This window comes from Callorhinus ursinus, unplaced genomic scaffold (genome assembly GCF_003265705.2).
Source record: "Callorhinus ursinus isolate GAN/ISIS: 27379988/994484 unplaced genomic scaffold, GSC_fseal_2.0 scaffold37, whole genome shotgun sequence".
NCBI lineage: Eukaryota > Metazoa > Chordata > Mammalia > Carnivora > Otariidae > Callorhinus > Callorhinus ursinus.
The window spans coordinates 2,204,776-2,223,491 of NW_027397099.1; the positions used below are offsets into that span (position 1 = coordinate 2,204,776).

The window sequence follows — 18,716 nt, forward strand, 5'->3', positions numbered from 1 at the left end:
AAGTCCATGCCCAGGGCAAGAAGTTATCGGTGACCTCTGAGAAATCAATTTCAGCAGAGGAGCAAGGACATGATCCGCAGCGCCGGCTGCACAGAAAAGAATGTGTTGGGATGCAATGAAGGGGAGAGAAGGTATCTAAGGGAGGGAAGAGAAATTGTGTGACGGAGGTCCTGGAGAAGATGGGGAGGAACGCAGTGCACAGAAGCGAAGTACTGAGCCCTGTCCTCCCTGTGATGGGGAAAGGCAAAGTTCAGTGAAGGCTGCTGGGAAAACAGCAGGCGTGTGCGTTCAGCAGTTCACCTTCCCAGTTAGGGGTGAGTGAAGGAGCTCGCCAGGGCATTGTGATCCCTGTGAGATGTGCCATGAGATCAGGAGAAGGTCTGGAGAGAGGAGTGGGGAAAGCAGCAGGAAGTGGCCATTCAGAGAAAGAGCGGGGACTGCTCTAGCCCTGAGGGTTTGAAGTGTGGTGGGGACTCCTGTATGCCGGGGGCCTCACCAGCCAGCTTCTGTTGCTGTTGGGCATCTTCGAGAAAGTCCTTCAGCTTCTGGATTTCAGCTCGCAGGGCTCCACACTCTGCCCTGGACTTATCCTGCTTCACCTTCTGGAGGGTGATTTCAAGTTCTGTTGTCATTCGTTGCTGCTTCTCCAACTCCATCTCCTTTTTCATGAGGCTGTTCTGAACCTGTGCCAGTTCCTTCTCGCGCTCATGCAGCATTTCATCTTTCTCTTGGAGGAGCTAAGGAAAGCAAATGGTGAACGCTGATAAAGACCTGAGCAGCGACCCAGGGAAGCCAGGTACAGATTGTCCTGAGCCCTCTCTAGCCACTAGCTTCTCTTGCCTGGGTATCACATAGTCTCCTACCTCTGCTCCCTGCCTCAAGTCAGGCTGTTCCCAACACAGCAGCCAGAGGGGGGCTCTGAACACGTAAGTCAGATCTTGTTCTGCCTTTCCTCAAAACCCTCCACTGGCTCCATTTATTTGGAAAAAGGCCACTGTCCTTACAGCAACCTCCTGGGATGCTCATGATCTGGTCTGACCTCACCTCTTGCCACCCCTAGCTCTCCTGGCTTCAGCTTGTCTCCTGGAATATTCTAAGCAGACTCCTACCTGAGGGCTCTCGCACTTGCTACTCCCTTTGCTTGGAATATTTTTCCTCAAGACCTCTGCCTGGGTAGCTCCCTCACTTCATTCAAATCTCTGCCCAAATGACCACCCTGTGTGAAACAGCTACCAAACTGCTGTAGGAATTTATCAGTACCTGGCATTACATTATATATTAGTTTTGTGATTTGTTTATTGTCTGTCTCTCTGTACTAGAATGTAAGCCCCAGGGGAGTAGGGATGTTGCATGTGTTATTATATTCTTAATGCCTAGAATGGTGCTTGGCTTGTCACCGGAGCTCAAAAATACTGGTTGAATGAATATATGAATTACTCAAAGCTGTTTACCCAGCCAGACTCCTGGCTGCATGTGGTCATCTCTCCAGATACTTCCATTGTTCCTAATGGATCCCCTCTGAACCTTCAAATAGGGAGCCTGAATGACCAGCCAGTCAATCAGTTGGACGATTTCTGCTATCTCTGATAAAAGTGTAGAGTTGGAACTGTGCTGACTACACAAACTTGCATTGGTTTTACAATCTTTCTGTCCTTACTTCCATTCCTAGGCTTTTCCAGGACCTTGATTTATATTGGCAACTACAGATCTTCTAGGGCATAGTTCCATTAATATTTTCAAACTGCCTGATATGCATATTCATAAGATACTTGTCATTTTATATATTGAAATTCACTTGAAGTTCGTAATAAGGCTACACAATATTTAACCCTCTTTCTACTATCAAGCATAAACAAAAGCATAAAAGATCAATGCAAGTGTGTCCCAAACTCTCGACCTTGCAGGGCTGGGGAAGAACCTCTTAGAGAGTCAACATCTCTATTAAGGTCCCTGGACAATGGATATTTTATTTATTTATTATGTGCTCTGAAAAGTCCCAAAGAAGTGCTCAGAACTGCCTCTGGGCCTAAAGAACCTACAGTCTCATTGTTCATGTGTTGATGTTGCCCAGGCAATCACAGTGGGTGCAGAGCTGCAGGGCCAGCTCTGGCCAAGGTCTGGCCTCACACCTGTCCTGTTGGAGGTTCTAACCAGAGAGCTCCTCTTGTCTTGCCTTGTCTTTCTTCAAGCCCAGCTTCTGGGTCTCCGTGAACTGCATCTGTAGCTCCTGCAGCCGCCGTTGCAGGATGGCAACCTCCTTATCCTTCCTCTCCATATGGGCAGATGTCTCCTCCCGCAGCCCATGCAAGTCTAGCTCCAGCTTCATCATGTCTACGGCGGGAAGGGACAGAATGTTCCTTGCTCAGAGGAGAGCCCCGGCTTCCTTCTGCCTCTCCTTGCTGCCTCCCACCCCTGCCCCCTGCTCCTGGTTTACCCTTCATGATGTTTTTCTTCTGCTCTGACACGGCCTCTAGCTCCATGCGCAAGTCCTTCACCAGGTTCTGGTACTCCTCCACGTGCAGGCACTGGCTGTCTTTCTGCTCCTGCAGGTGCTTCAGTATCTGGGCAGGTAAGACAGGAGCAGGGCAGGTTGAGGACACAGGGGAAGACTGCTTTCTAAAATGCCACGTGTCTGGAATTGGCAAATCCAGAGAGACAGAGAGGGGAGTAGGAGGTGCTAGGGGCTGAGGAGGGGAGGAGGGGGAATGACAGCTCATGCATCCAGGGTTTCTTTTTGGAGTAGTGAAAATATTCTGGAATTAGTGGGGATGGTTGCCCAACCTTGTGACTATTTAAAAACCACTGAATTGTACACTTTATATAGTGAATTTTAGGGTGTGTTAATTATATCTCAATTAAACAAATGAAAATAATTTAAAAACGGATAGGCAGACTTATCACCCTCATGCAGAATGTGCACAAAAGCCACCACTCCTTCGGCCCTACAACAATCAACAGTCATTGATGGAACACCTACTATGTGCCAGGCACTGTCCTAGGTGCTGGGGACAGTGGAATAAGAAACACAGAAACATATACTTGACCCCATGGAGCTGACCTTATAGTGGGGTGAGACAGACAAAGAGCATAAGTAGTCATTGTAGAAAATGTTAACAGGTGACAGGTGCTATAGAAGAAAAGAACAGCAAAAGGAGAATAGAGGTGTATGGGGCAGAGGGTTGCCATTAGAAACAGAATGGAGAGTTTGGCTCCACTGAGAAGGTGCCTCTAAGCAGGGGCTTGCTGGAGGTGAGGGACTGAGCCATGTTATAGTGTTGTAGTATCTGTAGGTATCTGCAGACAGGGGAGGTAGCCAGTGACCAGACTCTGGGGAGAGAATATGGGGGGGCATGTGGTTAGAGGGGTGAGTGATGGAGAGAGTAGGAGGCATGAGGTGAGAGGTTAGTGGGTGATCACATCATGGGGGGCTTGTAGTCCTTGCGCAAGGACTTTGGCTTCTACTCTGAAGGAGAAGGGAATGGCTATAACTAAGAGAGGGTAGAACACATGGCCAAGGAGGAGCAGTTAGTCATCTGGGCATCAAGGGAGAGTTATGTGATTTCAGAGTTGTCAGTAAGGGAGGACTACAGCATGGAGATGGGGGTACAGCTGGAGAAATATAGGGAAGTCACCATATGACCCAGGTGTGGGCACTGCAGGGGCTCAAAGTCTCACTCTATGCCAGGCCAGCTGAGTTCTGGTATTAACTGTGACCTGGGTAGTTCCATTCCTAATAGAATACCCAGGTTCCACAAAAGCATTGGATAGGACACATAAAATGGCAGGGAAAAGTGTATGCTGTTCCTTGGGGAAGTCTGCATCATTTAAAAAAATAGTGTGGTAAAGAGGCATTAGTGTTTAGTCAATATAGAATTTCAGTTTTGCAAGATGAAAAAGTTCTAGAGAACTGTTGCACAACAGTGTAAATATCATGACTGAAATGTACACTTAAATGTGATTAAGATGGCAAACTTAATGTTATGTGTTTTTAGCCACTATGCAAAAAATAAAAGAGTATGGGAGAAATAAAGACATCTTTCAGACAAAAAATAGGAGTGTTATGAACTCTTGCTGTAGGTGAGGACGTGAATAACATGGAACTGACCTTTAAAATAAGTATTGACAGATGTCCAAGGAAGAACTCCAAAATTCAATATTGATTCCTCATTCACTCAAACTTTCTGCATCAGAGAGTCCTGGAAAGAGGAGTCTCTGTCCCTGCACTAAAGGACCCTTGGAGAGCTTATATGTGTTGTTTACTCTCTTTGCCACACCCCCCTTTGCTGTTATTTCAGGATTAGCAAGCCTGCCCACAGTGTGGCCTCAGGTGGCTGGCTTTGCCTTGGACTTCAGGTTCAGGTACGACTGACTTAAGATCTCACCTAGGAAATGCAAACTGATGCACTCACTGTGGAAAACAGTATGGAGTTTCCTCAAAAACTTAAACATAGAACTACCTTATGAGCCAGCAATCTCAGTACTGGATATTTACCCAAAGAATACAAGAACGCAAATTCAAAGGGAAACATGCACCTCAATGTTTATTGCAGTTTTATTTACAAATAGCTACGATATGAAAGCAGCCCACATGTCCATCAATTGATGAATGGATAAAGAAGATGTGGTATATATATATATATATATATACAATGGAATATAATTCAGCCACAAAAAGAGTGAAATCTTGCCATTTGCAATGATGTGGTTAGAGCTAAAGAGCATTATGCTAAGTAAAATAAGTCAGAGAAAGACAAGTACCATATGATTTCACTCATATGTGGAATTTAAGAAACAAAACAAATGAGCAAAGGGAAAAAAAAGAGAGACAAATCAAGAAACAGACTCTTAATTATAGAGAAGAAATTGAAGTTTACCAGAGGGGAGGTGGGTGGAGGGATGGGTTAAATAGGTGATGAAGATTAAGGAGTACCCTTGTCATGATAAGCAGTGGCTGATGTATGGAATTGTTGAATCATTATATTGTATACTTGAAACCAATATAACACTGTATGTTAACTAACTGGAATAAAAATAAAAATTAAAAAAAAAAAAGATCTCACCTAGGACAGCACTGAACATAGTTTTGACTATTGGTTGGTCAAATCTTGCCATTTGTTTACATGGTTTAAATGCTTATTCACTATTAGAATCAATTTTTGAGATGGCTTTGAATTTTAAAAATATTGAGTTTTTGAAGGACTAAATTTGAATAAATAGTCTTTCCTAAATTTGGTTCAACTCCAACTAGAAACTAGAAAGCTGGATGGTCCTTTTGAACCCAGCAAGCCAACCAGAGTCTGTCTTGTTTGGGCATACTGTTGAGAGGGGGTTAAGAAGCAGGTGCAATTCCAAAATTCGGCTTTAAAACGGAATATTGCCAGACATATTCCTTGGGACTTGGCATACATTACATACAGTATCCTTGTAGCAGGGCCAATCAAGGTCACACAAATATAAAAATATTATGTAAAGGGGCGCCTGGGTGGCTCAGTCGTTAAGCGTCTGCCTTCAGTTCAGGTCATGATCCCGGGGTCTTGGGAATGAGCCCTGCATCAGGCTCCTTGCTCAGCCGGAAGCCTGCTTCTCCCTCTCCCATCTCCCTGCTTGTGTTCCCTCTCTTACTGTGTCTCTCTCTGTCAAATGAATAAATAAAATCTTTAAAAAAATATATTATGTAAAAATAAAAAATAAGTGAGAAAACCCAGAATCAAACCCAACTCAACTCAACCCCCCCAGGCATAAATAAGCAAAAGTTCTCCCACCTTTTTAATGTCTTCACAATCTTCTGAGGAACTAGGAGGATGTCTGTGGGTGGCTGTATAGGAAGCAAAGTCCGCTTGTAATTTTATCAAAGCCTCTTCACGCTCTAGAACCTGCAAATGAGTGTAGGTCAGTTATGCTGAATGATCAATGTAATGTGATTATTACTAGTACTGTTTTGGCAGGGTGTTCCTTTTTTCAGCCTAAGTTTGTTGTAATATTATGTAATTCATCACATACTTCCTGTGGGCTTGCAACAGAGAAAGAATTAGGTTCTCAATCTTATATCAAAGTTCAGTAAGGCATAGACAGTGGTTTGTCTGGAGTCTGCCAGTGGCCACATTTTGGACTCCTTCCTGAACCTCTGTGTCATCCAGTTTATGAGGCAGAAGGTTCTTTAAAAGCTGTGATGGAAAGACATCTAATCTATCAGAGGACGGGATTCCAAGTTCAAGAACTAAAGAAGGAAGTTCTTTATGGAGTACGTGGATATGTATGAACTTTAAAAAAAATTAAAAATCATGAAATTTTTGTTCTTGGTTGAAAATAATTCAAACAAAAACCCAAGCATCAAAAATAAGTGAAATCTCTCCAATCACTCTGCACTCTCATTTCTACTAGGGGGCAGGGCACTATAGGCAATTTACAGTAGGTACTTCTATACTATAATCAGAGACTTTAAAAACAAAAGTGGAATTGAACTATACATAGGATTTTGCAACCTTTTCTCAACAATATATCACAAAGATCCTTCCATTTAGTTCTTAGAGTCTGCTTAATCCTTTTTCATGGCTGCATATTATTCTACAATATGGTATTTCTTTTTTAATTTCTTTTTTTCTTTTTTTATTTTTATTTTTATTTTTTTTAAAGATTTTATTTATTTATTTGAGAGAGAGAGAATGAGAGATAGAGAGCACGAGAGGGAGGAGGGTCAGAGGGAGAAGCAGACTCCCTGCTGAGCAGGGAGCCCGATGTGGGACTCGATCCCGGGACTCCAGGATCATGACCTGAGCCGAAGGCAGTCGCTTAACCGACTGAGCCACCCAGGCGCCCGGTATTTCTTTTTTTTATTATGGATATTTCTTTAAACATTTTTAAAAAATCTCTTCAATCATTTCCTTATTGATGAGCACTTAGGTTGTTGTGAGAGATTTTAAGTCTCTTTAGAATCTCAAACTTAGTGTGGGTTGGGGCATGCAAATAGGGAGAATATGAACAAAAGGTGGGGGTAAGTATATATAAGACATTTGAGGAATCTTGCTGACAGAAATTACTTTAGGTGAATCTTTTCCCTCCTTTCTTTCCTCATGGCTTTATTTTTGGTCTCTCAGAAAAATATTCTAGAAGTCACTTACCAAAGCATTACTGCAGGCTAGTTTATTTCGAAGTTCCTGGATTAGATCATCCTGTTCAGAGACCTTTTGCCAGACTTCAGACAGTCGTTTCAGGGTCTCCTGATGCTCTTGAATCATGCAGGAAGACGTGTATATACGTACCTTTGAATGATCACCCTTGTTCTCAGGCTCCTGGGATATTTGGAAATAATGAGTTGGTTTTGTTCATACTATTTGAGTTAACTTCAGAATGCCATGCACATGGAAAATCTCTTAGGTCTATATTCTGAAAGTTCATGTTCACATATGTGAATCATATCTTTCTTAATAAAAGAAAAAATTAACAAGTGCATACGCATGGTAAAAAGTTCAAACAGTTCACAAGAGAACATACTGAAAAGTTAGTCTTCACCGTCTTGAGCCTCCATGACGCAAGTCCTCTCCTCTGTGACAGTCTATGTTACCAATTTTGGGGGGTATCCTTCCAGGGATATTTTATGCATCTTTGTATATGCATATATACATGTGTATGTGCCCCCTTATTTTTTCCCCTACACAAATGGAAGTCTTCTAAAACGGTATTCTAACATTATGTTTTCACTTGACAATTTATTTAGGATAATTTCCATATTGTTACTTGTATATTTATCTGACCTTTCTTTTAAAATTAATTTCAAATTGTACAAGTAATACATATATATGTATGTTATCTTTCTAAAACATTATAATACTGTAGGCAAGTCTAAATTTCTCTTTGACTATACTACCTCTAATCCTATACTTGCTGTGTTCTCCAGAGATGACAATTTGTCATATAGATAAAGTTCTAGAACTTCATCTATACACTTATATACATATAAAGGAATCTGTAGAATACAGATAATACTATGTTGTCCTTTTAAAATATAGAAATAGATTTTTTTCATTCAAAAAGATATCATAGAAATTTATCCGGGTTAGTACATGTACTTTTAGCTCTTTTAAATTGCTTATAATTGTGTTTATCCAGTCTCCTATTGATGGGAATATAGATTGTTTCCAAGTTTTTTTCTAAAATGAAGCTGAAATGAATATTTTTGCACATAAGTCTTTGAGTACTTATTCTGCTGTATGTATGGATTAAATTCATGAAGTAGGACTGATAAGACATCTTTAAAATTTTGATAGATATTACACAATTATCCTTCAAGATATTATACCATTTGGCACTCCCATCAGCATGCGTATGCCTGTTTTCCTAGAACCATTTAAAAAAATGTCTTTCTCTAGGTCATCTGAAATCATGAATGAAGGTTACTACATGCACATGGGTCTGCAGTAACAATGAAGTGAACTGATTTAGATAGCCAGAAAAGAGCAAAGAGTTCCAGTTTGGAGAGTAGATCTTTCCCCATTAAACTTGTTTCCCTAACTGGGCTTTTTCAGGCACAGTTAGAAATAGTTTATGAAAAACTAATGATGTATTGTATGGTGACTAACATAACATAATAAAATAAAATTAAAAAAAAAAGAAATAGTTTATGTTCACTGAGCATGAAAGCTACCCATGAGCAAGCTGCAGAAGGGTCAGTGAGAAATCTAAAACTGACCATAAATAATATTCTTATAAATAAGTTAGTGTGTAAGTGGGCAAAGGAATGGAAAACAATAGAAAAGTTAAGGAACAGGAAGATGATATCTACAGGTCCAATGTCTTAATACTACAGGATGAAAAATAGAAATTCAAAGTAATAGAAGAAAAATTCCCTGGATTGAAGAAATCATAATCTTCAGATTAAAAGGGTCAGATAAATGTTGAGAGGCTTAATGAAAAATAAACTAAGAAACCTTGAGTCTAAAATCCTCTAGGAATCAAAGAGATAAAACTGATGACTTACAAAAAATGAGAAACACCAAAATCTAACAATTTCTCTTTAATACTGGATGGTACAAAACAATGCAGCAATAACTTTAAAGACTTAAAGGAAGGTGTTTCTGAAAGTTTGTATACCCAGCAAAACTAGCAATTAGGAATGAAGACAATCTTGTTCAGACACGTGAATACTGAGAAATCTAACCACTCATCATTGTTTCTGAAAGAATTAACAAGTCCAAGAATTTAGAAGAGGTGGAGTATACCGCTTAAGTAATGATTAAAAGTTGGTTTTATTTGTAATCTTAAAGAAATGCATATTTTATATGTTATATAAACAGTTCCAGAGATTAAAAGAGAAATAAAAACCTTTCAACTCATTTATATTTGGGTAGCATAATCCAGACACCAATATGAGATGAGAGAACAAGAATTTGAGTGATCAAACTAATCTCATTTCTGAAAATAGATACAAAAAATAAAACTTTAAGAAGTTTAGTATAGCATTTATTGTAATATAATGATATATTGTTATTACTAAAATAAAGCAAAATAATAAATAAAATAAAATAATAATATACCATGATCAAGTAAGGTTTATTTCAGGAACATAGAGATTGTCCAATAAACGAAAATCTATTAATGCAATTCACTTCATTAAAGAAAAAAAACTCCATGATAACCTTGATAGCTGCTAACAAAAACACCTGATAAAGTTCAACATTCATTCCTGACAAAAATTCTCGATAAACTACATATAGACAGTCACACCTTCAACTTGAAAGAGAATATTAACAGCCAAGAATAAACATTATACTTAATAGTGAAATACTAGAAACATTTCCTTTAAAATGAGAAGCAAGGCAAGGGTGTTATAATTCTACATTGTTCTGGGGGGTCCTGGTCAATGCAGTAAGATGGAAAATAAGTTGTATTAATGTTGAAAAGGAACGCAATTTAGAAATACCAAGCAGTCCACTGAAAATCCAGTCAGAGAGTTTAATAAGATGACAGAACATCCTATACATCAGTAATAGTTAATAAAATTAAATGTATAAAAGATCTCATTTACAAGATCAATAACAACTGTAATATATCTAGGAATAAACTTAGCAAGACATATGTAAAATCTATAAAGAAAAGTATAAAGTCTTATTGAAGGGTGTATAAGAAAACTTAAATAAAAGTAGAAGCATGCTATGTTCCATAGAATATGCTAATTTCCCCCAAATTAATATATAATTTGAAAGTAAGTGAGCATAAATCTCAATTTTACCAAGAGAAGATGTACAAAAATGGTCAAGAAATATTTGGAAGTCAAGAACAGGGAAGGAGGACCTGCTCTGAAGGAGCTATCAAAACATATCAGTTAAAGTCACTATAAAACTGTGATCTTGGTGCAAAAACTGGCAAATAGATCAGAAGAAGAGAGTTCAGAAAGAGCCATGTGTACGCAAGGATCAGCATACATACTGAGCTGGCGATTCAAATCAGTGGGGAAAGTGTTCAACAAATAGAGCTGGGACAGCTGGAGACCCCTTTTGTAATTATGTGTATCTACAGCTATATATCTACATATATATGTAGGTTACATATCTATCATCTATCTGTCTATCTATCTATCATCTATCTATCTAATCTATCCATCCATATCAATTCCAGATGGACTAAAGATAAAAACAGAAATAGAAAAATATAAAAGTGCTAAAAAAATGAGGTAAACTTTTATAATATTGGGGGTAGAAAAGGCCTTCCTAAGCAAGAAATAAAACCTATGGGTGCCTGGGTGGCTCAGTTGGTTGGGTGTCTGACTCTTGATTTTGGCTTGGGTCATGATCTTGGGGTCGTGAGATCAAGCCATTGGGCTCTGTGCTCGGTGGGGAGTCTGTCTGGAAATCTCTCCCTCTCCCATTGCCCCTCTCCTGCTCTCTCTCTCAAATACATAAATAAATCTTAAAAAAAAAAAGAGAAAGAAAACCTAGAATCTATAAAGGAGGACTGAAAGATTCAACTGCATAAAAAGTAAAAAAAATTATGGATGGTAACAAATATCATTAATAAAATAAAATGAAAAGTTACAAACTGGGAGAAGATATCTGTAACATATGTAGTAAAACATTATTATCTGTAATAAAAAGACTAAATACCCAATAAAAAACAGGTTAAAGAGTTAAACAAGAAATTCATCAAAAAGAAATCCACATGACTGATACACTCATGAACAGTGCTCAATACTTTGTTAGTGTGGTGGGCACTGTGATGTGCCCCCTTCAGCAATGAAGGACTTACTCCCCCAGCGGCTGGGAGTGCTGCGCTGAGACAGCCCTCAGCTGTCAGCCTTTTCTGGGGATTGCCTGGGCTGAAGAAAACTGCTTGGCTCCAAGTCATGCCTCTCCCTAGGGGCAGCTCACATTCATAACTGATCAACATGGAGGTAAAAGGCCAGCTCCCTTCTCCCTAATTTGGGACCCCTTTGTATGTCCATCCAGCCCCAGAGCTCCCACAAGTTTGGCTGAGGCCTTTGTTGGGGCTGCATCACAGCTCAACTTCTCCCTCCGCTCAACCCTGCTTCCCTCTCCTTCCTTTCACAGGTGTTGATACCAAGGGCTCTCTCTAAAATAATGTACTGCATGCCAATCTGTCTCAGAGTCCGCTTCCTGGCGGAACCCAACTCACAACTGTTAGAATTAAAGGAAATGAAAACTATAATGAGAAAACTTGTTTTTTTTCCCCCTGCATCAGTTTAGCACAACTTAAAAAGACTGAAAACATACCATGTGAGTGTGGGGAAGTAAGTTCTCTTAATTATTGTTGGTAAAAGTGTAAACTGGTAGAATCTTTCTGGCATTCAATTTAGAAGTATCTTTTAACATTAAAAGTAAGCATATTCCTTGACCCAGCGTTCCCACTTCAGGAAATTATCCCATAGGAATAAGGATGTCCATTACAGCTTGTTTGTAATAGACAAAATAGGTCAGTAGATGGTATAGTCATACCATAGAATACAAGGTAGTTACTAAAAGAAATTGTCAAGATATACATTTAAAAAGCAAGGTGTAGAACCACATTTATAAAATGACCCATTTATGTAAAAAGAAAACCCTAACCATTTATATATGTAACTGTATAATAGAAGACTGAGGAAGATTCCCAACAGATTATTCAAGTAATTACCTAAGGGGAGGAGAATAGGGTAGGCAGACTTTCACATTTAATCTTTGTGATTCTGTCTAGGGAGCTACATTGTTGTATTACTTGTGTAATTAAAAAAAGCAATTAAAAGAAAAAGAAAGATTCAGGCATTTTGACTCTGCTTTGTTATCTTTCATGGGTTTCACCTCCTGTTAGATCCTGAAGTCATGGTTTGCATGAGCCCTGTGACTGAGAAGAGCCCCCCAGCCAGACACCCATGAGAACGTGGAAGATTTGAGAGCTCATTTGGTATTTTGATTTTTGCCTTATTTGAAGTGCTGGCACTTTATATTAATTAAGGAGCCTCAAAATTCCTAAGTAGGAATCAAAGGAGATGTGAAGGCTGAAAATTGAAAGCTGAGGGCTACAAAATTCAAGGGAAGGAATGACATCTGGTTTGAAGGTTTGGGTTTCCCTCCGAGAAAGCAGGGACTGTTACCCGGGGACCACCTGGAAGCATGCCCACTTGCTGGAGCTCCTGGGCTGAGTGGCCAGGTGTGAGTCCTACCTGACTGACGATCCCGCTGAGCTCCCCTTCCAACATCTTCACTTGGCACTCCAGTAACTCAATGTTGCTTAGGGAAGTCTGGTATTTATCCCTGTAGAGGCTTAAGCTCCTTTCTAGGGAGATGATCTTGTCCCCAGCCAAAGCAAGTTGCTCTTGTGCCAAATGGAGCTTCTCCCCTGTGTTCTCATTATGATTTCCCATTTCTTCCTCATAGAGAATCACCTGTTGGTGTAGGAATGAAACCACACTGAACTCATGGAAACATCTCTATGAGGAAAGGGTATGGCTATAAGGACCCCATGCAGAGGATTTTGTCTTCACTAGAAACCCAGATGTACCTAATAAGCCCAGCACAGATTTAAAAGCTATGATATATAATATCAGAATGTTAATGATTAGGAATTAAAGCAAAAAGATTTTCATATTTGGATGGTAAGCTTCTTAAAGGCAGGGACCATTATCTATTTTCCATTCTGTCTGGCAAGTAGTAAAAAGTCAATAAGGACTTGTTAGTTGATTAATGGGAATGAGTCTGTATAGCTCCATTTTTTTTTTAAGGGCTTGAAATGCCAGTATTCTTTCCTTTCTAGGTATTCTCTAGAGATCTAATTTAGAAAATGTGGAGCCCCTCCTGCACACAGCAAAGTTCCTGAGAGATTGAGGGGGGAACAGCTTCAAGTTCCTCTGGGACTTGGACAGTTCTTATTTAGATTGCTTCTTTTCCTAATCGATTAATTAGTCGATCAACTGACAGATAATTATTGAGTGCTCATAAACAATGTCTTGGGTGCTGAGGGGATATATACCTATAAGACATAGGCTGCTCCCTTAAAGAGTTTACAAACTATTACAATTTGGGGAAGATATGATTTATAACTAGCAAATAACTGTATATAGCTGAGTATGCCCAACTGTATGGCTAGAGTTACATGTATTTGAAGGAGTTAAGAGCAGGAGGGTCATCAAGGAAGGTTTCATTTTGGTTCAAGCAGTTCAGTGTAGAATTTGGATAGAACTCGTTCTGTCGGTCTAAGCTAATTATGCTTGCTGCCTGCCATCTGAAGTTCCTCCTAGGAAAAGGTCATTTAGTTTGAGATGTTGATCAGATAAAGGGAAGAGGAAAGGGATATTTTATATTCAAATGTTTATAACAGAAACTATCAGTGACTCGCTCACATTCCAGAGGCACTCACCATTCCTTTGAAGGCTAAACCCATTCCAACCACAAGCATCTTCAACTCTTTGCCTGAGGCATGCTCTGGCCTCAGGAGCTCACTCCAGCAGAGGAGTAAGACAAGGCAGATTACCAGTATGGGGGAGTTAACACCCTCAGGTGCAGCCTTCAACCAATGACTGGGTGGTGAGCTGGGATCACTCTGAGGCATGTTCTACACTTCCTCTCCCAGTTCTCCTGAGGGATTGAATCCCAGGTGCCCATGGCAGTGATTTTAATACTGATTTTCTTTATAGGCCTCCTGTCTTTTTTTTTTTTTGACTCACTTCTCCACTCTCCCTCTGGGATCACCTCTTGAATTAACTACTTTACATTCATCTCCTTGTCTTAGGCTCTGCTGTTGGGAAACCCAAACTTACACAGAAGTTTGATGCTACTGTGCAACAAAGTATTGGGGAAACTTGGTGGAATGCCTAGAGTAATTTTTTCCAATGTTTTCCCAGCTTGAGATCATTTTCAGTGACTGCTAGTTACCAGATCCCACTGCAATTCTCCCCCTTCTCCTTAGTAGTTGAGGCTTGACTTTATTTGGGACAGCAGTGCATGTCACTGAAATACATTTCCTTGGCTTCCTAGGAACTAGCTGTAGTCACGTGACTAACTCTGGCCAATGATACATAAATGAAAGTGTGGTGTGGGGCTTCTAGAAAGTGTCCTTAAAAGAGCAGAGTGTGTCTTTTTTCCCCTCACCTCCTTCCCTGCCCCCATCCTGATTGTTTGGAACAAGGATGTGATGGTTGGAGCTCCAGCAGCCACCTTGGGAGATCTAGAAAATAGAAGTTTTGAGTGGATGGTGGTGGACCCAAAAGATAGGACCCTAGGTACCTGATGACACATGCAGTTCCCGTAACAGTCCTAGACCACCTATCTCCAGCCTTCCTCTATATGTCAGAGAAATAAACTATCCAAAGTCACTATTACCTTGGGGTTTTCTGTTACATGCAGAAAGAATCCCAACTAATTCAGGGTTGCTCTACCCAGGCTGGACTCTTATTTAGGAACTGGCCGGTTTTAACACAGCCCTGCTTTAGTTTTATTAAACTATGGTTTGTGTTCACAGGCTTTGTCCTCAATTATACTTTGTAGGATAGCCTTTCTCGGTTTCTTTCCCTCCCAATCCTGTTCAGCAAATTCTCATAATATTCCCTTTAAAAAAATTCTACAGTCCTCTAAGTCCTCATAAAGCTCCCGGAGTTAGTCCTTAAGCAACAGCACCATCCTAGACAGTCCTTGGAATTTTATCTCTAAAGGCCAAGGGAGAAAATGCCAGGGTCGGCTGTCTGTCTTATTACTTAGAACCCAGTTTCACCGCTGCTAGCACTACCACTGTTCAACTGGTTTAAATTCTATAGTTTGGTCTTTGGAATTTACTCAGGATTCCACAAAGATGCTCTTTCTGGTTTAAAAATAGTACTATCTTGGGACACGGATGGCAATGAATGTCCAAAATATACCTAAGTCTATTTGATCTAAAACTCCAGCCTGAAAAAAATGACTGATCTCGTACTCTCAAAGATTGACTGAGACTCAATGTCTGGTTATCTTATCAGCTATCCAAGTGCTAGGAATTTTTATATTATCAAAATCTGATTTTTCTAAAAATACTTCATTTAATGGACTTTATACCTTTTTTTTATAACCCTCAGAGACCTAGAGTCTTTTGCATTTAAATTGCAATGATAGGGCGCCTGGGTGGCTCAGTTGGTTAAGCGACTGCCTTCGGCTCAGGTCATGATCCTGGAGTCCCGGGATCGAGTCCCACATCGGGCTCCCTGCTCAGCGGGGAGTCTGCTTCTCCCTCTGGCCCTCCCCCCACTCATGTGCTTTCTCTCTTTCATTCTTTCTCTCAAAAAAAAAAAAATAAATTGCAATGATAATAGGATGGAAATGATGGACCTATATGCATACCACACACACAAAGACACAAACATCACATGTCCCACATATATTGATACTGGAGCTCTCACCCAATTATGCCATTCTCTTTAGTTCCCTCTGTTTGGCTTCAGAAAGATTAAGAATTAAAGAGGGAAAGTTGATAAAACCTGCTCAAGATGTTGAGAAGCTCTCCTCTGTAAGGCCAGTGTCTGCTTTCTAGTAGGTGTGGCCTGATTTCTGTAGGTACATGGGCATATGAGACATTTCCATAGTTAGTCTATCAATACCTCATCTTCTTTCAGTTTGCAGTGATGGTGGAGAAGAACAAGGTCAGAAGTCTGCTTCTCTAGGACAGACTGATACTGCAGGAGGGAACAGTAAGAAGTCTGCAACTCCTCAGTGCGAAACTCCAGTTCTTGCTGAAGAGCTAGCAATTTTTTCTTGAGTTGTTGGAGTTGTCTCAGATGGCACTGTTTACTGGGCTCAAACTCCATCCGTGACTCCTCGAATGCTAATGCTTGTTTCTTATTCTGCAATTGAGATAGAATATATGGGAAAAAAACTTTAGGTTGTCACTAAGTATACATTCATTCTTTGATTTTTTCATTTGTTCAACCATTGACAACCATCTATCCATCCTTTTATCCACAGGGCACTTAGTAAATATGTCACTCTATCTACAATGAAACATCATTTTGGATTTCCATCCTGTAAGGAGGATTTGGAAAGAACAAAAAAATCCTAGTTCTTTCCTACTAGTTAGATCTACCATTCATATTATTTAGGCCAGAAGAAAAAACATACACCTAAAGGACCTAGAAAGTTATATAAAGATACACACAATAATATGATTTTTTTTTTTTTTTGTCTTCACAATTAAAGATAACCCAACTGATCTAGAACACAATGGATTTCTGGTCAGAGTTCTTGGACTAAACTTGATTTACACTTAGATAAAAGGATAAACTCTTGGGTGTGCTCTTGGGGAAACAGCTTTCTGGAGGGTTGGGAAATGGCAGGCAGAGATTATTCAGGCATATCTGGGCACTGGCTCTGTTGTCTCCTCCTGAAGGAAGATGTGACCTTGTAGATGCTGAATGTGTGTGTGTGTGTGTGTGTGTGTGTGTGTGTGAGAGAGAGAGAGAGAGAGAGAGAGAGAGAGAGAGAGAGGAGAGAGATCTCTTCCTGCCAATCCACAATCAACTTGAAATGCTGCTAGACCCATCCTACATTTTCATTCATTCATTCAATAAACATGTTGAGAACCTACTTTGTATCAGGTATGCTGCTGGTAGGATACATCCCTGAGTTGTTTATTTCAGTATAGGTGAGGTCTTTGCACGGAAGTTTCTATATTTTCTTGCCTAACATCCCTGATGACATGTGAAAGAGAGGTGGATGAAGAGGGGTGGCCCATGGGCATTCCTTAATTCCCCTCTCTGCTTATTATCCTCTTACTTATTCTTTAAAATCCTGTCCAATTTTTGCTCTCCTTCCTGTTTTCCCTGCAAAGCCATCTTTGCACCAATACTACATTTATTGGCATGTCTTTAATATGGCAATTCATATTCTGCTTTGCGTTGCAGTGACCTCTGTGTGTCTTATCTTCTAATTAGATTATAAACCCCTGGAGGTCAGGGGCCATGTCCACTTCTATAGGATCTAGACTAAAGGTTTATACACAGTTAGGTATCGAAGGAAAGTAGGAACTTAAATAGAGAATAGGTAATCTCACTGGCTCCCCAAAATTTGAGCTTGTGGCCTTGGCCTCATTAACAGTACTTTCAAACTTTCTAAAAATTAACTTTTTTTTACAGTTTTATTGAGGTATACTTTGTATATCATAAAATTTAACCACTGTTAAGTATATAGTTCAATGATTTGTAGAAAATTTATGGAGTTGTGCAACCATTATTAGAATCCGGTTTTACAACATTTCCATCGCCTCAAAAAAATTCCCTCTCACCCATTTGTCACTCTTGTTCCTACCCCAGCTCCAGGCAACCACTAATCTGCTTTCTGCCTCTATGGGTTTGCCCTTTCCAGACATTTCATATAAATGAAATTGTATAATACGTCATCTTTAGTGTCTGGCTTCTTTAACTTAGCATAATGTTTTAAGGTTCATCCAAGCTATAGCAAGAATCAGTATTTTGTTCTTTTTTATTGCTGAATAGTTTGAATATACCATATTTTGTTTATCTGTTCACCAGTTGATGGACATTTGGATTGTTTCAGTTTTTGGCTATCATGAATATTGCTGCTATGAGCATTAACATAGTAGCCATTTATGGATGTGATATTTTCCTTTAATTAATTTGTTTAGCAAACATCACGGTGCACCTACTGTGTGTCAGGCACTGTAGTAGGTAATGGGGATATAGAAGTGTATAAAACAGACAGAATCCCTGTCTTCATGCAGTTTGCATCTGTGGGGATGTGGGAGGCAGCAAGTTAAATAAGTAAATTATGTAGTGTAATAAAAGGAAAAAGCGCTATGGAGGAGAGTAAAGCAGGGGAGGGAGACGAGGAATGCTTGCATGGAGGCAGCTGTAATATTGATTTAAGTATTTTCATGGAGTTTGCAGACACAGAAGACACTCTCTACAGCAGGAACACTCCAGGGAGAGATAATAGCAAGTGCTAGGGCCTGGAGTGCCCAGTGGTGTCTGAGGAACCACTTTGTTCTGGCTGGAGCAGAGAGAGTAAGGGGGAGAGTGGTACCAGATGAGGTGAGAAAGGAAAGGGAGGTGAGCTCCTTTAGGGCCATGTAGGCCATTCTAAAGACCTTAACTTTCCCTTTCAGTGGGATAAAAGGACACTGGAGGTTACTGAACAGACAAGTGAAATGATGTCCTTTAGCTCTTACAAAGGACACACTGGCTGTTCTACTGAAAATCAACTATAGGTGGGCAAAGATGAAAGCAGAGAGACCAGCAAGGAGGCTGCTGCAAG

The 18,716-nt window shown here is 40.0% G+C and overlaps 1 protein-coding gene across 4 annotated transcripts in view; it reads right to left on the reverse strand.

Moving 5' to 3' along the window:
- The window catches only part of PMFBP1 (polyamine modulated factor 1 binding protein 1), a 191,846-nt gene that overhangs the window by 16,969 nt on the left and 156,161 nt on the right, over positions 1-18,716 (reverse strand). For all 4 annotated transcript variants that reach the window (XM_025889080.2, XM_025889081.2, XM_073880060.1 and 1 more), the window contains 7 exons: positions 16,049-16,291; positions 12,650-12,871; positions 7,119-7,289; positions 5,763-5,873; positions 2,435-2,561; positions 2,174-2,331; positions 497-737 (listed from right to left, as the gene is read on the reverse strand). In XM_025889080.2, coding sequence (XP_025744865.1) covers positions 497-737; positions 2,174-2,331; positions 2,435-2,561; positions 5,763-5,873; positions 7,119-7,289; positions 12,650-12,871; positions 16,049-16,291 — 1,273 coding nt within the window. The remainder of the gene's footprint in view (positions 1-496; positions 738-2,173; positions 2,332-2,434; positions 2,562-5,762; positions 5,874-7,118; positions 7,290-12,649; positions 12,872-16,048; positions 16,292-18,716) is intronic.